Consider the following 15,055-nt stretch of genomic DNA (forward strand, 5'->3'; position numbering starts at 1 on the left):
TATTTTGGCAACAAAAAAAAAATACACAGCACCCAGCTCACACTTTTACAGATCGGCAGTTTTGGAAAGAACATCGTGCACAAACATCTCATCATATTATATGCACCTATATTTGATGATAGAAAAAAAAAGAATCATGGATACACATTATCCATAAATTCCTAGAGATCGTCGAATATGAAATGGGTACGGAAATTTTAACAGATGGATTATAAGAGCGTAAACATCCTAGTCAAGTGTTCCCTGTCCATGTTCAGCATCCCAAAATTGTGTCGGCGAACGATCAACGTTATTAAAATCCTGCCATAGTGCCAGAATTAGCTCACTGCTCATCAATTCGCCAGCATGTGTTGATATCATACGCAACATAAAGACACCTGTTGAAAAAAAAACGCTTCAAAAAATCTTTAAAATTATCTTTAAAATCTTTGAAAATCTTTAAAATGTTCAAAAAATCCTTAAATCTTCAAAAAAATCATCCTGATCTTGTTGAGATTAGGATTTATGAAAATCTTCGAATTCCAGAAGTTAGTTAAAGATCACCGGATGACAGTGTTTACTTACGGATGAACACTAGTGACAGTTTATAACATAAATATTTTAAAATGGAATACTCTGCCCTTTCATAATCTCTAACCTCATTATCCTACCTAATTTTTTTCTTTCTTAATTTCTGACTCTTTCAACCTCCTAAGGATACATCCTAATGTAGCATCATGGAAAAAATTGGATTGCTTAAGAGTAGCGGGAAAAGGTAACGTAGATACATAGAACAATAGTATAAGGAACGTAATCCAGAAAATGGTATTAAAAATATGTGATAGGAAGAGATTACATCTCTCAACCATATATTTTGAAATTATTTTATCTTAAAACTTTGCGACTGAAACGAAACTATAAAATAGTCAGAGAAAATAGTATTATAGGTTTCGTTTACTAGTACAATATTACTCCTACCGTTCCACTGTTAATTTGAACCACAAACTAAGAAAAGATCAGAGTAGATAGAGAAAAAGAGACAAATCATATAACTTTAGACTCATGCTCGCAGCGTTTTCCAGGATATAGGTGTTTTTTTGAGAAATTACTGGATTCTCTCGATTCTAAACCACTTACTACAAAATGTCTTTATTTAATCTTATTGTTATAGTTGTTATCGCGATATCTAATTATCGTGTAAATAAAATGAGTTACCGTCTTTCCGCAGGAAATTATTGGTGAACTTCCGTAATGTTACGTCATCAGCAATAGGTTTAGCCGGATGATCGGCAAGTACACGTAAGTACTTCCGAACGAATGACATCCCCTGTAATACGTGAAGCGTAAGTGCAGTAGTCCGGAATTTTTGAGGAAGAACATAGAGGTCCCCAAGGATTTGTTGTTAAATTTCAAAGGACAGATGAAAAAAGTAAGCTTGTCAAACTCAAATATCCAACAAATCATCGCGGATGAAGAAAGAAGTGATGCAAAATTGCACTCTCCGAAGGAATTTTTCTCTTGGAAAAACTGATCTAAAATCCGGAAACGTACCTGACTAGGAATAAACATAATTAATATCCAATAACAAGTGTTAAATACAGTGATTACACCAACAGTTAAAAACCAGAACCTAAAAATCGAGTGATAACTGTACTAGTTATCGAGGAGCTCTCAAATTGTGGATCAGAAAATCTTAGTAATAAGTCCCAGGAAATTGCACCTGGTACCACCAATTTCTTTTTCAAAAATGATTTCCAGTCTCGTGACAGTGTAGAAAGATATTTTTTGAAATATGAGATGGATAACAGTGAAAAAAAGTCGATGAGTTTCTGATAAAATTTGCTTAGAACTGAAAAGAAAATAAGAATAGAAGAATCTCCAAAAAATGTCTAAAAAAATTAACTGCTGCACCTTACTGATCCTTTTATCTACATAACTCTACTATTACCTACTTCCATTATCACTACTTGTCCTTATTTACTCAACAGCTAAATTTATTTCCTTTTCTTTGAAGGAAGAGACTTCAAAAATGTAGGAAAAATTTTAAAAAAGTGATGTATCCAATCAATCCAAAGCACCAGAAAATAATGATAGGTAGAGGAAAAAGAGTACAGCTAAATAATAATTGAAGACCATGAAAACAAATTGCAGTTGCTTACAGTACAACATTTTTTCTTTGTGGTATGAATTGTGCTCATGGTAATCATCTCACTTTTTTCCATACAGGCTCTTTTCCTAGATAATTTCAAAGAAAATGAATGGAATGTACAGAGAAACATCTACCCTTTTGCAAAGTTAGAGAGGTAGATTTTAGGGGCTTCAAAAAAAAAGGTTTTACCTCAAGTAGATGTAATGTTTTATTTTTTTCGAATGTTACATATATTTTTATTTGCGATATTTTCGAAGAAAACCACTGTAAGTAAACAAATTCTGGGAGTGAGCCCTAAATTCGTACACCATTGTCTCATTTTCAATGAGATAGAGCAGCAGTGTTGTACAAAACATTATTTTATTTTTATTATTTTTTTGTTTTTTTACAACCTTTTTTTCAAAATTTTCCCACCAATTACTCAAGTTAATGAAGAAACCGACGGATCTCAATTATTCGCATCGATGCACACAGCTTCCTGGTTCAGACTACCGCATGACGTTAAATAATGACTTCCTACGGCTCATTAAATCAAAAAAATCTCTTCAAATTTTAATTTCTAAGCTTTTTTCGAGGCTATCTCTAGTAATCAATAAAAGAAGGAGGATATTTTTATTAATAAAAAAAAGACTTACCATAGAAATAAGAATATCTTCTCATTAAACATATTAATCATGAGCACACATTGAACGGTATGCCGATGAATATTCCCTAACACGCGCACCTGAAATTTTTTTTTAAATAAAAATATTACTACTGTTCAAGATAATAGAAAATGAGGTTGGATTTAAAAAGAAATAAAGGTAAAATGACTCAGGTACAATTTTTCGGTCTGCAAAAAAAATAAATAAAAATCTCAATTTTTATCAGAAGAGAAAGTTTTTTTTCTTTAAACTAGATGTTCTTCTGTTAGAATTTTTTGAAAACAGATCTCTGTAAAAATTTGGAGTTACTGTGCTGCTATAAGCGTCATTACGTCAATATTATTTTATTATTATTATTATTATTCATTACTATTTATTACTATTATTATTCATTATGTCAGCGTAAAAAAAAACAAAAAAGAAAAAAAAAAAGAAAATTATTTTTGAGTCATATATAGATCCATTCAAGGCGAAAGAAAATTAATTGCACCTGCCACTGCATGAATTGCAGGAAAACTAATAGCAATTACTCCACATACTCCTTATTTCCTCTTTATGGATTGTGACTGTTTTGAAATCAAAATATACGACTCTTTTAGAATTCCTTTCAAAAAGAAAAAACACCAATACAAAAAAACAACTGCCGCAATTAGTAGTGATAAGGAGAATGAAATTAGTGGATCCATAGTTTCATGCTGGGTTGTAATTGCAGTTTCAAACTAACAAATTTCATTCATGATGAAATGTATCAAAAAATCTGATATACAAAAGAAATCCTAGGTGAAAACGGATTCTTACAGCTGTTCTGTAATTTTTGGAACATGAAATGTTCAGAGTCCATCTGCCAGGAAAACGAGTTTAGTAGCGGAGATTCCCGCGACAGCTCAGGATGAGCATAGTCGAAGTTAGAATTGAAATATTGAGATTATTGGGAAGAAAAGAAGGAAATTATGGATATCGGCTTTAAAAATAAGTTATAGTCAGAGTTTCATTTTAAGAGAGAAAATCCGAAATTGAAAAAAATTTCTTCGAACATTGTAGGTCAAAAGTAATGGACTCTGAGCGCAGTGGATGCCTAAAAGCTATAGAAATCTCTGTGGATAGATCTATTTAGAAAATAAAACTTAAACTCACTTAAAACTTTATGCACAGTCAGTTCAAGGAATTCATTGGAAAGAAAGGGTATAAAATGAGGAGAGGACCTAACAAATAATTTTTCCAGTGCATAGTTCTCATGGCAAAATAGTTTCCAATCCTTTTTCTTCGCTGCTGTTTCTTTTTTTCTGGAACTGATTTATGACGGATGAGCACAACGCGTCGCTGCTTGAGCACAACGTTTGGGTCAGCGTCATTTTTTTGAAAGTCGTAATACATACTATTTTTTCTGAAAAGGACCCCTATACTAGAAAGATCTGTACGCTCCAAGAGGAGTACAAGAAATTTCTCAAGAAGTTGGAAAAATTGTACAAAAAAAAATTGCTTGCGAAAAGTTATTTGTTGCCATAACTTTCTAAAAGATGTAGTGTTTCAGAAAAATTAAATATGGTACTTTATTGCTTTTTGTTGTTAATTAAATCAACTCTTAGATAGCCTTAGATTTTCTTTTTGCTAAAAAGCTAAATTCTTTCAGGATTTTGAGGTCATTGATGAGTAAAATTTGGAAAAGCTGTAAAGAAGACACATAAATTATTAGAATGGTATGCGGAGAAAATAAACCCAGCTCAGCAGAAAATATTTGAATGGAAGATTCCCAGGTAATTTGAACTCCACTTTGGATTTTTTAAAAGTTGCTTATTTAAAATTCGTTTTTGGTCCATGTTTAAATTCAATTTCGTTTTTTTTTTCATGACACTTTTCAAGGGATTTATTTTTCTTGAAGGAGTGGTTAAATAGATTGAGATCAAATGGAAAAAAATATGTATTAATTTTTTTTCGGTCTTTTAAAGGGATATTTATAGGTAGCGGATAAGGAAATAGAATAATCCACGGTTTTCGTCATATATCCAAAACACTAACTGATCTCATAGGATTTCATTATATTCTATTCTGCACTTTTTCACTTTGAGACAACTAACGGGTGGCAGATCACGAAATCAAATTTGCAGACATGCGACGACACAAGTGTCGCAATATCCTTACGAGCAGCGTAATCTGGATGTACTTTAGGATTCATGTCCGATTTGAGCGTTATCCTCTTTGTTCAGGAGAATTTTGGCGTATTCTAGTGAGAAATAGCTAAAAAAAAATCTACATATTTTTCTCCAGAAATCCTTAGAGAATATTATAATCTATCTATAACATTATAATCTAGTTATAAATAAAAATTTAAATTTTCTCTTAAAATTAAACAACAAATATAACTAAATAATACATTTTCAACTCCATCACGCACTATATGTATGGTTAGAAGTTCTCTTAATTCTATAGTTAAAATTTATAGTTAATTAAACTTAGTTTAAGTAAATTTATAGTTTATACCTGAGTATCTGAAAATTTTCTTTTCTCTATGTAAAAAATATAGAAAGTTTAAACAAACGAATTTTAACAATGAAATATGTGAAAGAAAAGCTAAATAATATTCTTAGAATCTCTCAAGTAATTTTTCAAAATTGAAAACATGCCTCAAAGTCACAGAGTGTAACACGTGGAAACATTCCGGTTTGTTCCCATTCAATTTCGTGCATAAGATCCTTTAATAATGAGAAGCCATAAGCTAGGTCATTCGAGCCGAGTAGATGATTCAATAGAAAAAATTGCAACAAGACATTTGCCGAATATAGAATCTATAAAATAATGATATGAATATTAATGAATATTCCAATGATGATGAGGGGGGAAACATCCCGAAACACATCACTCACTTTAATACCAATATAAAGCATTGTTACGTAGCAACCACAATGTCGACCACAATTCGCTCCTATTTGCATATTTGAGAAGCATGTCCGTGAATGTCCGGATCGGTCAATATTTGTCAACTGAAAGTAGATGTGGATTTTAATTGAAGAAAAATATTAATTCCCTTAATAAGTGTTTTTTTTTCGTTGAAAAGATATAAATCAGAAGGGAAATTTTCCCTGGAACAGAAAGAGGGAGAAGAGTCTAGATGAGGTGAAAAATCATGAGAAGTTATGTATCATATGACGAAAATCACATTCTCATGTAATTTCTAAAATGGATTTCTGGAAGAAAGACGGGATTTCAAGTGCTAACAAAAATTACTTATTTATCTATTTATTTCAACCCATTGGAAGGTGTTCCATAGTATTTTTGTACTTTGTTAAATCCTGAAATTCCTGGAATGTCCACCCGTATATGTGGGGGAAAAGCGAACATGGGAAAATCCCCCCAAATAATTTCATTTCTATAATATTTAGGACATAATTCACACGCTTACTTGCACTTCATCCTGCATATGTCGTGCCATAGTATAGACAGTCCTTGTTTTCACTTCGGAATCCATTAGACGTGCATCGCACGCCATTTGAACGAGACCTTGTAGATTGATTCCTGAAAAATAAATAACAAATAACAATTTGTATCGTATAAATTGCTATTGAATGAGAATAGAACACTAGGATGAATCAAATCAATACTAACCACTGTGCCAATACAGTAAACCACGCCAAAGTATACATGGCACATAAAATAGAAGGGCTTCTATTGCCAATATGAAAGGCACCCATTGATAATAACCAATTTGACGATTGCGACGCGAGTAAATTTCGCGAGGAATATCCTCCTAAACGTACACACCCACATATGTATATGAAAAAAACACATTTTGTTGATCATCCCTACGAAATAAGATCTAATATTATTCCCAGAAAACTTCCAAAACAAATTCCATTCAAGGATACCTGCATTGGAACCCAATAGGTATTTTGTACCCAACAATAATTTTCCGTATACTGCTCCATAGCATCAGTAAATGTTGCTGGAACCCAACATTGAATTGGAAATCCTGGAAACAAGCGGTCAGCTGATAGATAGTTCTACTTAATATTGAACAAAAAATCAAAACCATATTCTTAGCAAATCCACGCAATTATTGTTATAAAAGGAGAAAAGAACGCCAGCATCCTAATATTTACAATGTTCTCCTCATAAATTGAGTGTGCTCATTATAGAAAATGACCCATCTGCGGCTTTTGGAAGCGCTCATCATCTATATATGGAGAATCATTGGGATTCTCTCCATTAGTCTTCGCATTTTGAAGGCGTTTTTCCGGAAAATCCCAACGGGATCTCGCAATAAATACGATTTTAAAAAAAATCTGTGAAACGAAAAACTAGATATATTTAAGCTCCATAATATTCCCAAGCGAAATATTAAAGAAAATCTTTGGCAAAAAACGTTGAGATCGTTACCCTTTGAAGTTTTCAAGAAAAAAAAAGGAGAATAATTGTGAGTTTAAACTCACCGACGTACTGCTTCGCTGATACAAGTAACGCAAAGGAGGCCACTGAAACGGTGAAAAATGTGTGAATTCTATTTTTTTGATATCTCTTGATAGATAAAAGTTAAATGAAAACAAGCGTTGCCGAAATGGAATGCATTCGTCATTTAAAATAACTAATTCTAGTAAAATGTAGCTTTTACTGAATGATGAACAACATTAAAAAATATTTAATAATTATTTTCTGCTTCCTAGGGATGTTTTAGCAGTACTTGAAATAAAATTTGCGGCATTTTTTTATTTAAAAAAAGAAATACTCACAAATAGTAGTGGTATAATAATAGTTGAGCTTATCGACAAAGTCATCGTCTAGTCGTGGATATAGAGCGCGAAATGCGGATGCAAGATAGTAGAGAATCATTGCAGGACCAAACTCCTTCTTATGACCGTGGCCTGGAAAAAAAAGGAGTATGAGGATGTATAGCAAGAGATATTTATTATGTTAGTTGTTTGTTTACACGTTCCAAGGTCTATCAGATGATTATCTGGAAGCTTAGATAAGCACGAAATCCATATTGTTAGTTATACTACTCGAATGATTTTTTGGAGGATGAAAATGGCATGAAAAGACAGGAACTTTTCCCGGATTCATTACCTGCGCCGTGGCCAGGAGCTCCAACGTGATGCGTGTCTATACGTAGTTGATGTGAGCCGTCCAGTAGTTTTTGAGCCTTAATAAATAGTAACACGATTCAGATGAGTGTTCAGTAGGAGGTTGGTACGAAAATTATTGAAAATTATCTAAAATATTATTATTGATCACTCACCTTTCTCAAATATTTGACATTAGCTTGCTTTTTCTGTAGCATTTGTACAAAATTTAATATTAGCAGTAGTGTAGGCAGGAGATCGATTCATGATATTCCGAACATAATGAGTTATGAGTGAATTCTTTCTCTATGACTTAGGATTAAATCCAGTCACACACACACACACACATACACGAACAGACAGACACACGTACTTTGCGATTGCGGTTCTCGTTTGTACTCGCACGACGAGCGTTATTAGGACGGAGGGTGGCGTTCCCTGATCAGCTAAATGATATTATCCGACCGAGATAGGGTCCACAGCCCACGGGGGAAATAGTGCGCAAAATGAAACGACACTACGAATACAGATAAGCACCCCCACCCCACGTAATCCAAATAAATATAGAGATAAATTTAAATATATCCAGAAAAGAAGAACAAGTTCATTCAACTAACTACTACCGATGAATTGAAATGGTGACAAATTTTGTCAAATCCTCAAAACAAAGCAATATATGGGGTGGATGTATGTATTGCGGGGATTGAGGATTGAGAAGGTGGACCGTTTGGCCAGCTGAGCCTTCCTCATCATGGATGAGAACATGGCTCACGTAAAAGGCGGAGCATTATGAAGATCCATAACACTTCAGCATGAACGTCAGCGTTCGTGTGTATATCTATATATGTACGAATTTGGATGTTTACCTACTATAAGGAATTCTATTTGGATATCTTATGTCAATTTAGCCGATGTGTATTGCATTCGTATGAACGCCTTCCCATGTTCTTAAATATATTTATGGAAATTTCTCGAAAGTTCTACACATATTATAGGTTTTCATATAGTTAAAATTCGTTTTTTTATCCGGAATCCTTCCACTAAAATTCTTTTTTTCACGATTAAAACTTGATTAAAGTTTGCAAACTGTAAATTTGAAACATGAAAAATGTAAATTTAAACTTCTGGGGATTTTTGTTTTCACAAATATAGCTCTAATTACATACAATACTAATTTCTCCAGAAAAACTAGAATTTGTATCGATCTCTTAAACATATGTACAATAATGTGCAAATAATTGACATAGAAATATGTCGCTGCAGGTGCAACTGGGAGTTGAAATTCTTTAAAAAATTCTGGAATTTTTTTAGAAGTGAAAATTGTTCGCAAAAGATTCTTTCATACATCTACAAACCTTATTTTAAAAGGTTCTTTTTCGGTTATTAAATTGGATGTTAGTTTTCTCTCGAAAGCCTTCATTCTACTAAATATTACTTAATATCGTATATCCTTGGATCGTATATCAGGTGTCATAATCAAAGTCAATGATCTTGCTGATATCCAGAGAAGTAATTTGTTTTTATGGCTACAAACATCATGAAGAATAAAAACGTCTCAAAAAAAACCTATAAAAGCAGGTTTCCTTTAAAAAAGAAAGAGAAAATTAGCCGCTAAATTTTTCTATTACAGAATATCCCTGGTTGACTTCAGGAAGGATAAAATGTATGCTTTTCTAGCGAAAAATTCCTCGAGGTGCATGAAAAGGACGATTTTATAAGATTGTATATGGAGTATAACGGAACTCGAGCGACGAGATGATACGAAATGTTTTGACTTTTTAGACTGCATTGGATCCGTGATGGACCCGGAATAACTGGAATCCATAGGGTATTCGAGCGGAGAATTATTCGGACTTTTATCCACGAATATATAAATCTCTGTAAACGATGATGATAATGAATGTTTACCGTGAATGATGTAGATGAATGTTTTTACGGTAAATGTTTCAGAGTATTGTATATAAGAAGCTACAAAAAACACTGAATTTGTTGCTTTACTGGGAAACAAATTTTTAAGAAAAAAAGAGGAAGTGGTTCAGTCAGAAAGAATCCTAAGAATAAGAAAATAAGAATAAGAAAAGTTGAACTTTTCGCTTTTTCATAATTTTACTACCATCTTAAAAAATGTGGTGTCTTGATGTCGTAGTTTGAAGAGAGAAAGAAAAACCGTAGAATTAGTCCGAGTTTTATGTGACGCCCGGAATGTCACCCATGATGGACGCATTGGACCAACTTCATGACAAGAGTTAATCTCAGTGCAGCAGCGAAATTGAACTAACTGGGAATTGTGCGAGTTTTCAACCCTCACTAATTTTTTACACTCTTTTTTTGCAAGGTGATACTGAGAAATACTCTTGAACGAGTCTACACTATCAAAATAACCTTTTAAAGAAGAAAGAAAAAATTAGGCATTCAATTTTTCTATTACAGACTATCCCTGGATGACTTCAGGAAGAATAAAATGTATGTTTGTTTAACGAAAAATTCCTCGATGTGCATGCAGATGTGTTTCGTGTAAGAGATGGTGGTAATTGAATTCGCACCGCTTAATCTAAACGTGGCCTCATCATAATATTTGATTTGAGACTTTTTGCCCTCTTCAGGAGGTTTAGAAAGAGGCCGAAGGTTTGGACAAGATCCATAGGAGCAAACATCAAAATGGGATCATATTTTCATGGCAGCATGACAAGATGGAGGCGGATTTGATGAGAAGAGTAGACGTGAACAAACGAGATCGAGTAGATTGACAAGTCAACCGGCGAAAATCCGTCTTGACCGCTCTGGATATGAACCGGAAGTGTTTACTAACAAATAAGATTAAAAGTTCATTACCAGGACATCCGTTCCGGAAAGAACATCAAATACAAAGATGTCTCCAAAAACAAACACCACTTAATCCCTTAGAATTCGTTCTCGTACACTACTACACCACTATTTTATCGAATTTTACTCATTATTTTATTTTTATCAAAAAAATTGAAAAGAAGAATTCAAAGATGGGCCTTATACCATTTCTTAACGATTTCCATTAAAATACATTTATGTTGAGTGTTATTTTCACTGTCCTCAAAGTTTTCTGCATAAGATACAACGTCATTCTCTGGATTATGACCTCGAAAAACTTCATTCTCCAGATGTAAGCTGGATATTTGCAAATCAAATGCACATATATGGACGTAAATCCATCTTTTATTTCCTCGATTTTCTCGACTACAACTTTACGAACACTTCAGTTCAAGTGTTCTACGTTGATTTTAATCTCCTTCCATTCTCTGAACATTTTCACTTTTTGGACTCAAATTTCGTGAGCTAGTAGAGAAAATTTTTCATTCGAAAGTTTTTTTCACCCCGTACACAACCACATTTTCTGTAAGAACACAGTTTTCTGAAAAATGGTTCATCTATTTGTTTCAAGAGCTCAATTTGTTTGAAGAAAATGTATTGAATTTCCTTCAACAGAAAAAGACGTAACAACTGCTTCAGGATTAAGGAGATTTTCGATAGAAGTAAAAACATACTGGACTTTGGAACTTTTTGCGTTTGCCTTTCAAATAATATAGCAAAAATAATAACATTTTCAAAAGGAAGAAAAAAAGGGGGAGTGGAACTAAAAGATTAAAAAGAGAATCTAACCTGATATGAAGGAAGATTGTCGAGATGACGTGCTTTCTCTAGTGGAGTACGCTGAAAAAACGAACATATTAAATCGGAATCCGGAAGTTTTTTTGCACTTATTCTCACTGTAAGATTTTTGCCACATCAGGAAGTGCACATTTTTTTGCTGTCGAAGTGTGTTTGCTAGTTATGCATTCATAAAAGAACACAAAAAGAACAAATGTATGCGAATGTATGCCTGATTTTCCTTGTACGGGCTTTCGCTGTATTTGTTCCTAGCGTCGTCACGTTTCGGCTCCTGTTGTTTTTGTGGCTCTTTAGGTGTGACGGTCGACGACGGTCGACGTAATAACGCAGTAGTAGGTGCGCGAGGTGGCGGTGGCGGTGGAACTCCGACGATCCGCGAGAGCAGCGGCGGCTCAGGCTCCGAACCGAGCATACATCCGTCTGTAGAGTCTTGTAAGCGACTGATCGAATCAGATGATGTTGATGTATTGTTCCGGTTCGATTCGGTGCTTACGGAACTATCGATGTACCGTAGCCCACCCGGCAAGTGCGGCTCGTACGACAGCGTGGGATTTTGGGACGTCAGTATTGTCTATATAGCATGAGTATGAGGAGAAAGTGACTGATTTCAATGAATATTAGTTGTAGTGGGTAGAAGTATGATAGTATGAAGCATAGGGCTGGCAATTGCGTGCTAGGAATGAGGCGCTAACAATTGGCAAGTGGATGAGGGCATAAGTATGCGAAGCGCGGGACTCGGCGGCGCAGCGGCCTCGAGTCATCGTTTCAAGACATCAAAGGGTGGGGGTAGGTAGGAATAAGCGCGAACTCTTTCTCTCTCATCGTACCAGTATATGTCCCGTTCCGCGCTTTTACAAGTGAACTCGAACGAGCGAACTAAGCCCATTTAACGACCGCCCGCTCGAAAGCTGCTTGCACTTGCAACACGACGTTTCTCTCCTTTTTCCTCGTCGCCGTTCTCCTCTCGTACTATGTCCGGAGGGAACCGTTTGTTTTCATAAATTACCTGTGTAATATCGCAGGCTATTACTACTCGCAGTATACGTATGTGTGATCCAATAGCGTGTGATTCAGGTGAATGGGACGCTAAAAAGAACAAGCAAAACAGCCCGTGGCTGTTCCAGAACCAATTCATAAACAAACTTAGTTGATTGAAAACACACAGCTGATCGTTACGTGGGATTGGCCCGCACGGATATAATACGATGAACGATGCTACGATTTGGCGGAATCAAATGTGGTTCATTTGAGAAGTATTTTAGTGGATTTTGTGGAGTGAAAGTGGGCGGAGGAAAATGCTCACCGCACGCCAATACTATTGCACATTTATTCGCAGCTTGCGAGTATGATGGTTTGTAATTACATTATCGTGTGAGAATGCCTTAACGCATAACGTTCAAACGATCCGATTATTGCAAATTTGAAGCGGGAGCAGTGTGAAAATGTGTGTCCGATTGGAGCACGAGTACAACATCAATCTCTCTCCCTCACACAACCATCTATAAAACAATACAATTGCTTCCGTTCGAATGCTCGAAGAAAGAGCTACGGTGAGCAACTGCTTTTTTTTCACCCTCAAGCCATTAAGTATCGCGTTCCTGAGCGGAGTGCGAATTGCTGAACGAGTCTCAAGTCAAGACTTCTATCTCTCTCACTCTCACTCTCACTCCCTCCCTCACTCTCTACTTCATCCTCTTTTACTCCTGATTTCGTGATGACCACGACGTGTACGATAATTAGACGACTACGCTGTTTTTATTGGCGTTTACACATTAGCTCAAGCTTAAGTTTTGCGAACGCCTCCAGAATGCCTATGATTCTCACAGAGATCACATCCATCATACGGAAAACTAAAAGGTGGAGGAGGTAGAGAGGACTCTGAGGAATTCTCATCGCCTATTATCAGCCGTACATTCGAGTATACGAATCAGACTCTCGTCAACTAAATCCAGTTTCGATGTCGATACTTCCAAAATCCTAGCCGATGTTAGCCTCGGTTGCGGATTGGGTGGATTTTTAGAGTTTTGAGTGATTTTTTTTTTCATTTCCAGGCTTCAATTCCAAACGTCGCACAAAAGTTCTATGTGATATCCCAAAAAAAATGCCTGCTTGACATCACAACACTTTGGGATTGCGCGAAGCGTTTGGGATGACAATAGTGAGTGCACTTCAACTCTGATAATCAGGAGAAAAAAATCACCAGTGAAATGCAGTTAAACCAGAAAGGAAGAGAAATGGAAAACGATCCTAAAAGCGTAAACAACGAATCCCAATGATATACAACTACAAAATTTTTGCAATATTTTTGAATTATAGCAAGAAAAACTAGTGAGAATCATTGCAAGAAATGCACTTCATCTCATATTACTCTACATTTCTTCCTCAATTCTACTATATTACTTCTATTAAAGTTACTTATAGTAACGTCCATGGTTAGATATTACTAAAAGTAAGTAATAATTAGTACCAGATCGGTTATGAGCGATTTTCCTTTGCGCACTATAGCAACGAGTCGGACGCAATAAAAGCACATTGTATGTGCATTGTCGTTACGAGTACATAAAATATGCCCTCATACTCCCAGACACACACTGAGAATTGTTTATACAATTCATCAATGTTCATCGATATATGTATTCTAATAGAAAAATTCAAATTCCCTCTTCACCTTATATTTTCCTAGACGACCAGTGATTCGTTGCCACGACACATGTCCATGCATTTCATTCCACTTGATTAAAATATGGCTGTAGAAAGCCTTTAAATTAATTTGAAATAAATAGAGGTTGTGGATGATGGTACCGTATCAGAGGTAGAGAATGTGGATTTAGATAGATTCATTGTTTTCACATAAAATGTGAATACGTTAAAACAACGGGGGTCGTTTGTGACATTGAGGCGTAACGCATGCAGAGAGCTAGTAGCAGTGCCTCGGGGGCGTGGACGACAACGACGGAGACGACGGCGGCGACGATTATCGCGGAAAAGGTGCACAGATTGCAAGATTTGCTTGACACCTCACGTTCGATTACATCCTGTGAACTGACTACAGCTAGCAATGAACCTATTTTCTGGATGAACACATAGCAGATGCCCATAACCACAGCCATTCGGATGTGCTTAGCGATTGAACACAGGATGCGCAACTTTTACCCCCGAATGCATTGATGCGCAAAGCTTCGTGCTCGTCATGCTTCATCATCCACGAACACACATACACACAGATACACCATACGCACATACATATTTTTTTAACTTCAAGGATCGCATCAAATTTTGTGAAAAGCTTTAAAAATCTGACAACTATTCATTACTTTCGGAAGGGAACTTGTAGACGTCGTACAAAGTTCGGTCGTTTACGCACAACCAAACAACAGGATTTACTGGAAGAATGAAAGAACGCTTTTGGTCCGCTCCTCATTTGTTGACCGGAATAATTTTTATTGCGTTTGGAATCTCGTTTATATTGAGCATAATGCTCTACAGCAGATTTCCTCTTAATTTCTGGATACTTCCTCAAATTTCTTAAGAAGTTCAGTTGGTATCCTTCAGTAAAGGGAGAAGACTCCTACTCGATGTAATAATATTCA

At 35.4% G+C, this 15,055-nt stretch overlaps 1 protein-coding gene across 1 annotated transcript; it reads right to left on the reverse strand.

Moving 5' to 3' along the window:
* Positions 1-228: 228 nt before the first annotated feature.
* Positions 229-11,877, reverse strand: RB195_026115 (uncharacterized protein; the record flags this gene model as incomplete). Its single annotated transcript, XM_064214528.1, has 14 exons — positions 229-377; positions 1,195-1,306; positions 1,531-1,609; positions 2,764-2,852; positions 5,394-5,555; positions 5,634-5,750; positions 6,170-6,282; positions 6,373-6,514; positions 6,633-6,736; positions 7,197-7,238; positions 7,494-7,625; positions 7,828-7,903; positions 11,457-11,507; positions 11,677-11,877. 14 exons carry the CDS (start codon positions 11,875-11,877, stop codon positions 229-231), a joined length of 1,569 nt encoding a protein of 522 aa, XP_064070409.1.
* Positions 11,878-15,055: the final 3,178 nt, after the last annotated feature.

The sequence above is a fragment of the Necator americanus genome, chromosome X (assembly GCF_031761385.1).
Source record: "Necator americanus strain Aroian chromosome X, whole genome shotgun sequence".
NCBI lineage: Eukaryota > Metazoa > Nematoda > Chromadorea > Rhabditida > Ancylostomatidae > Necator > Necator americanus.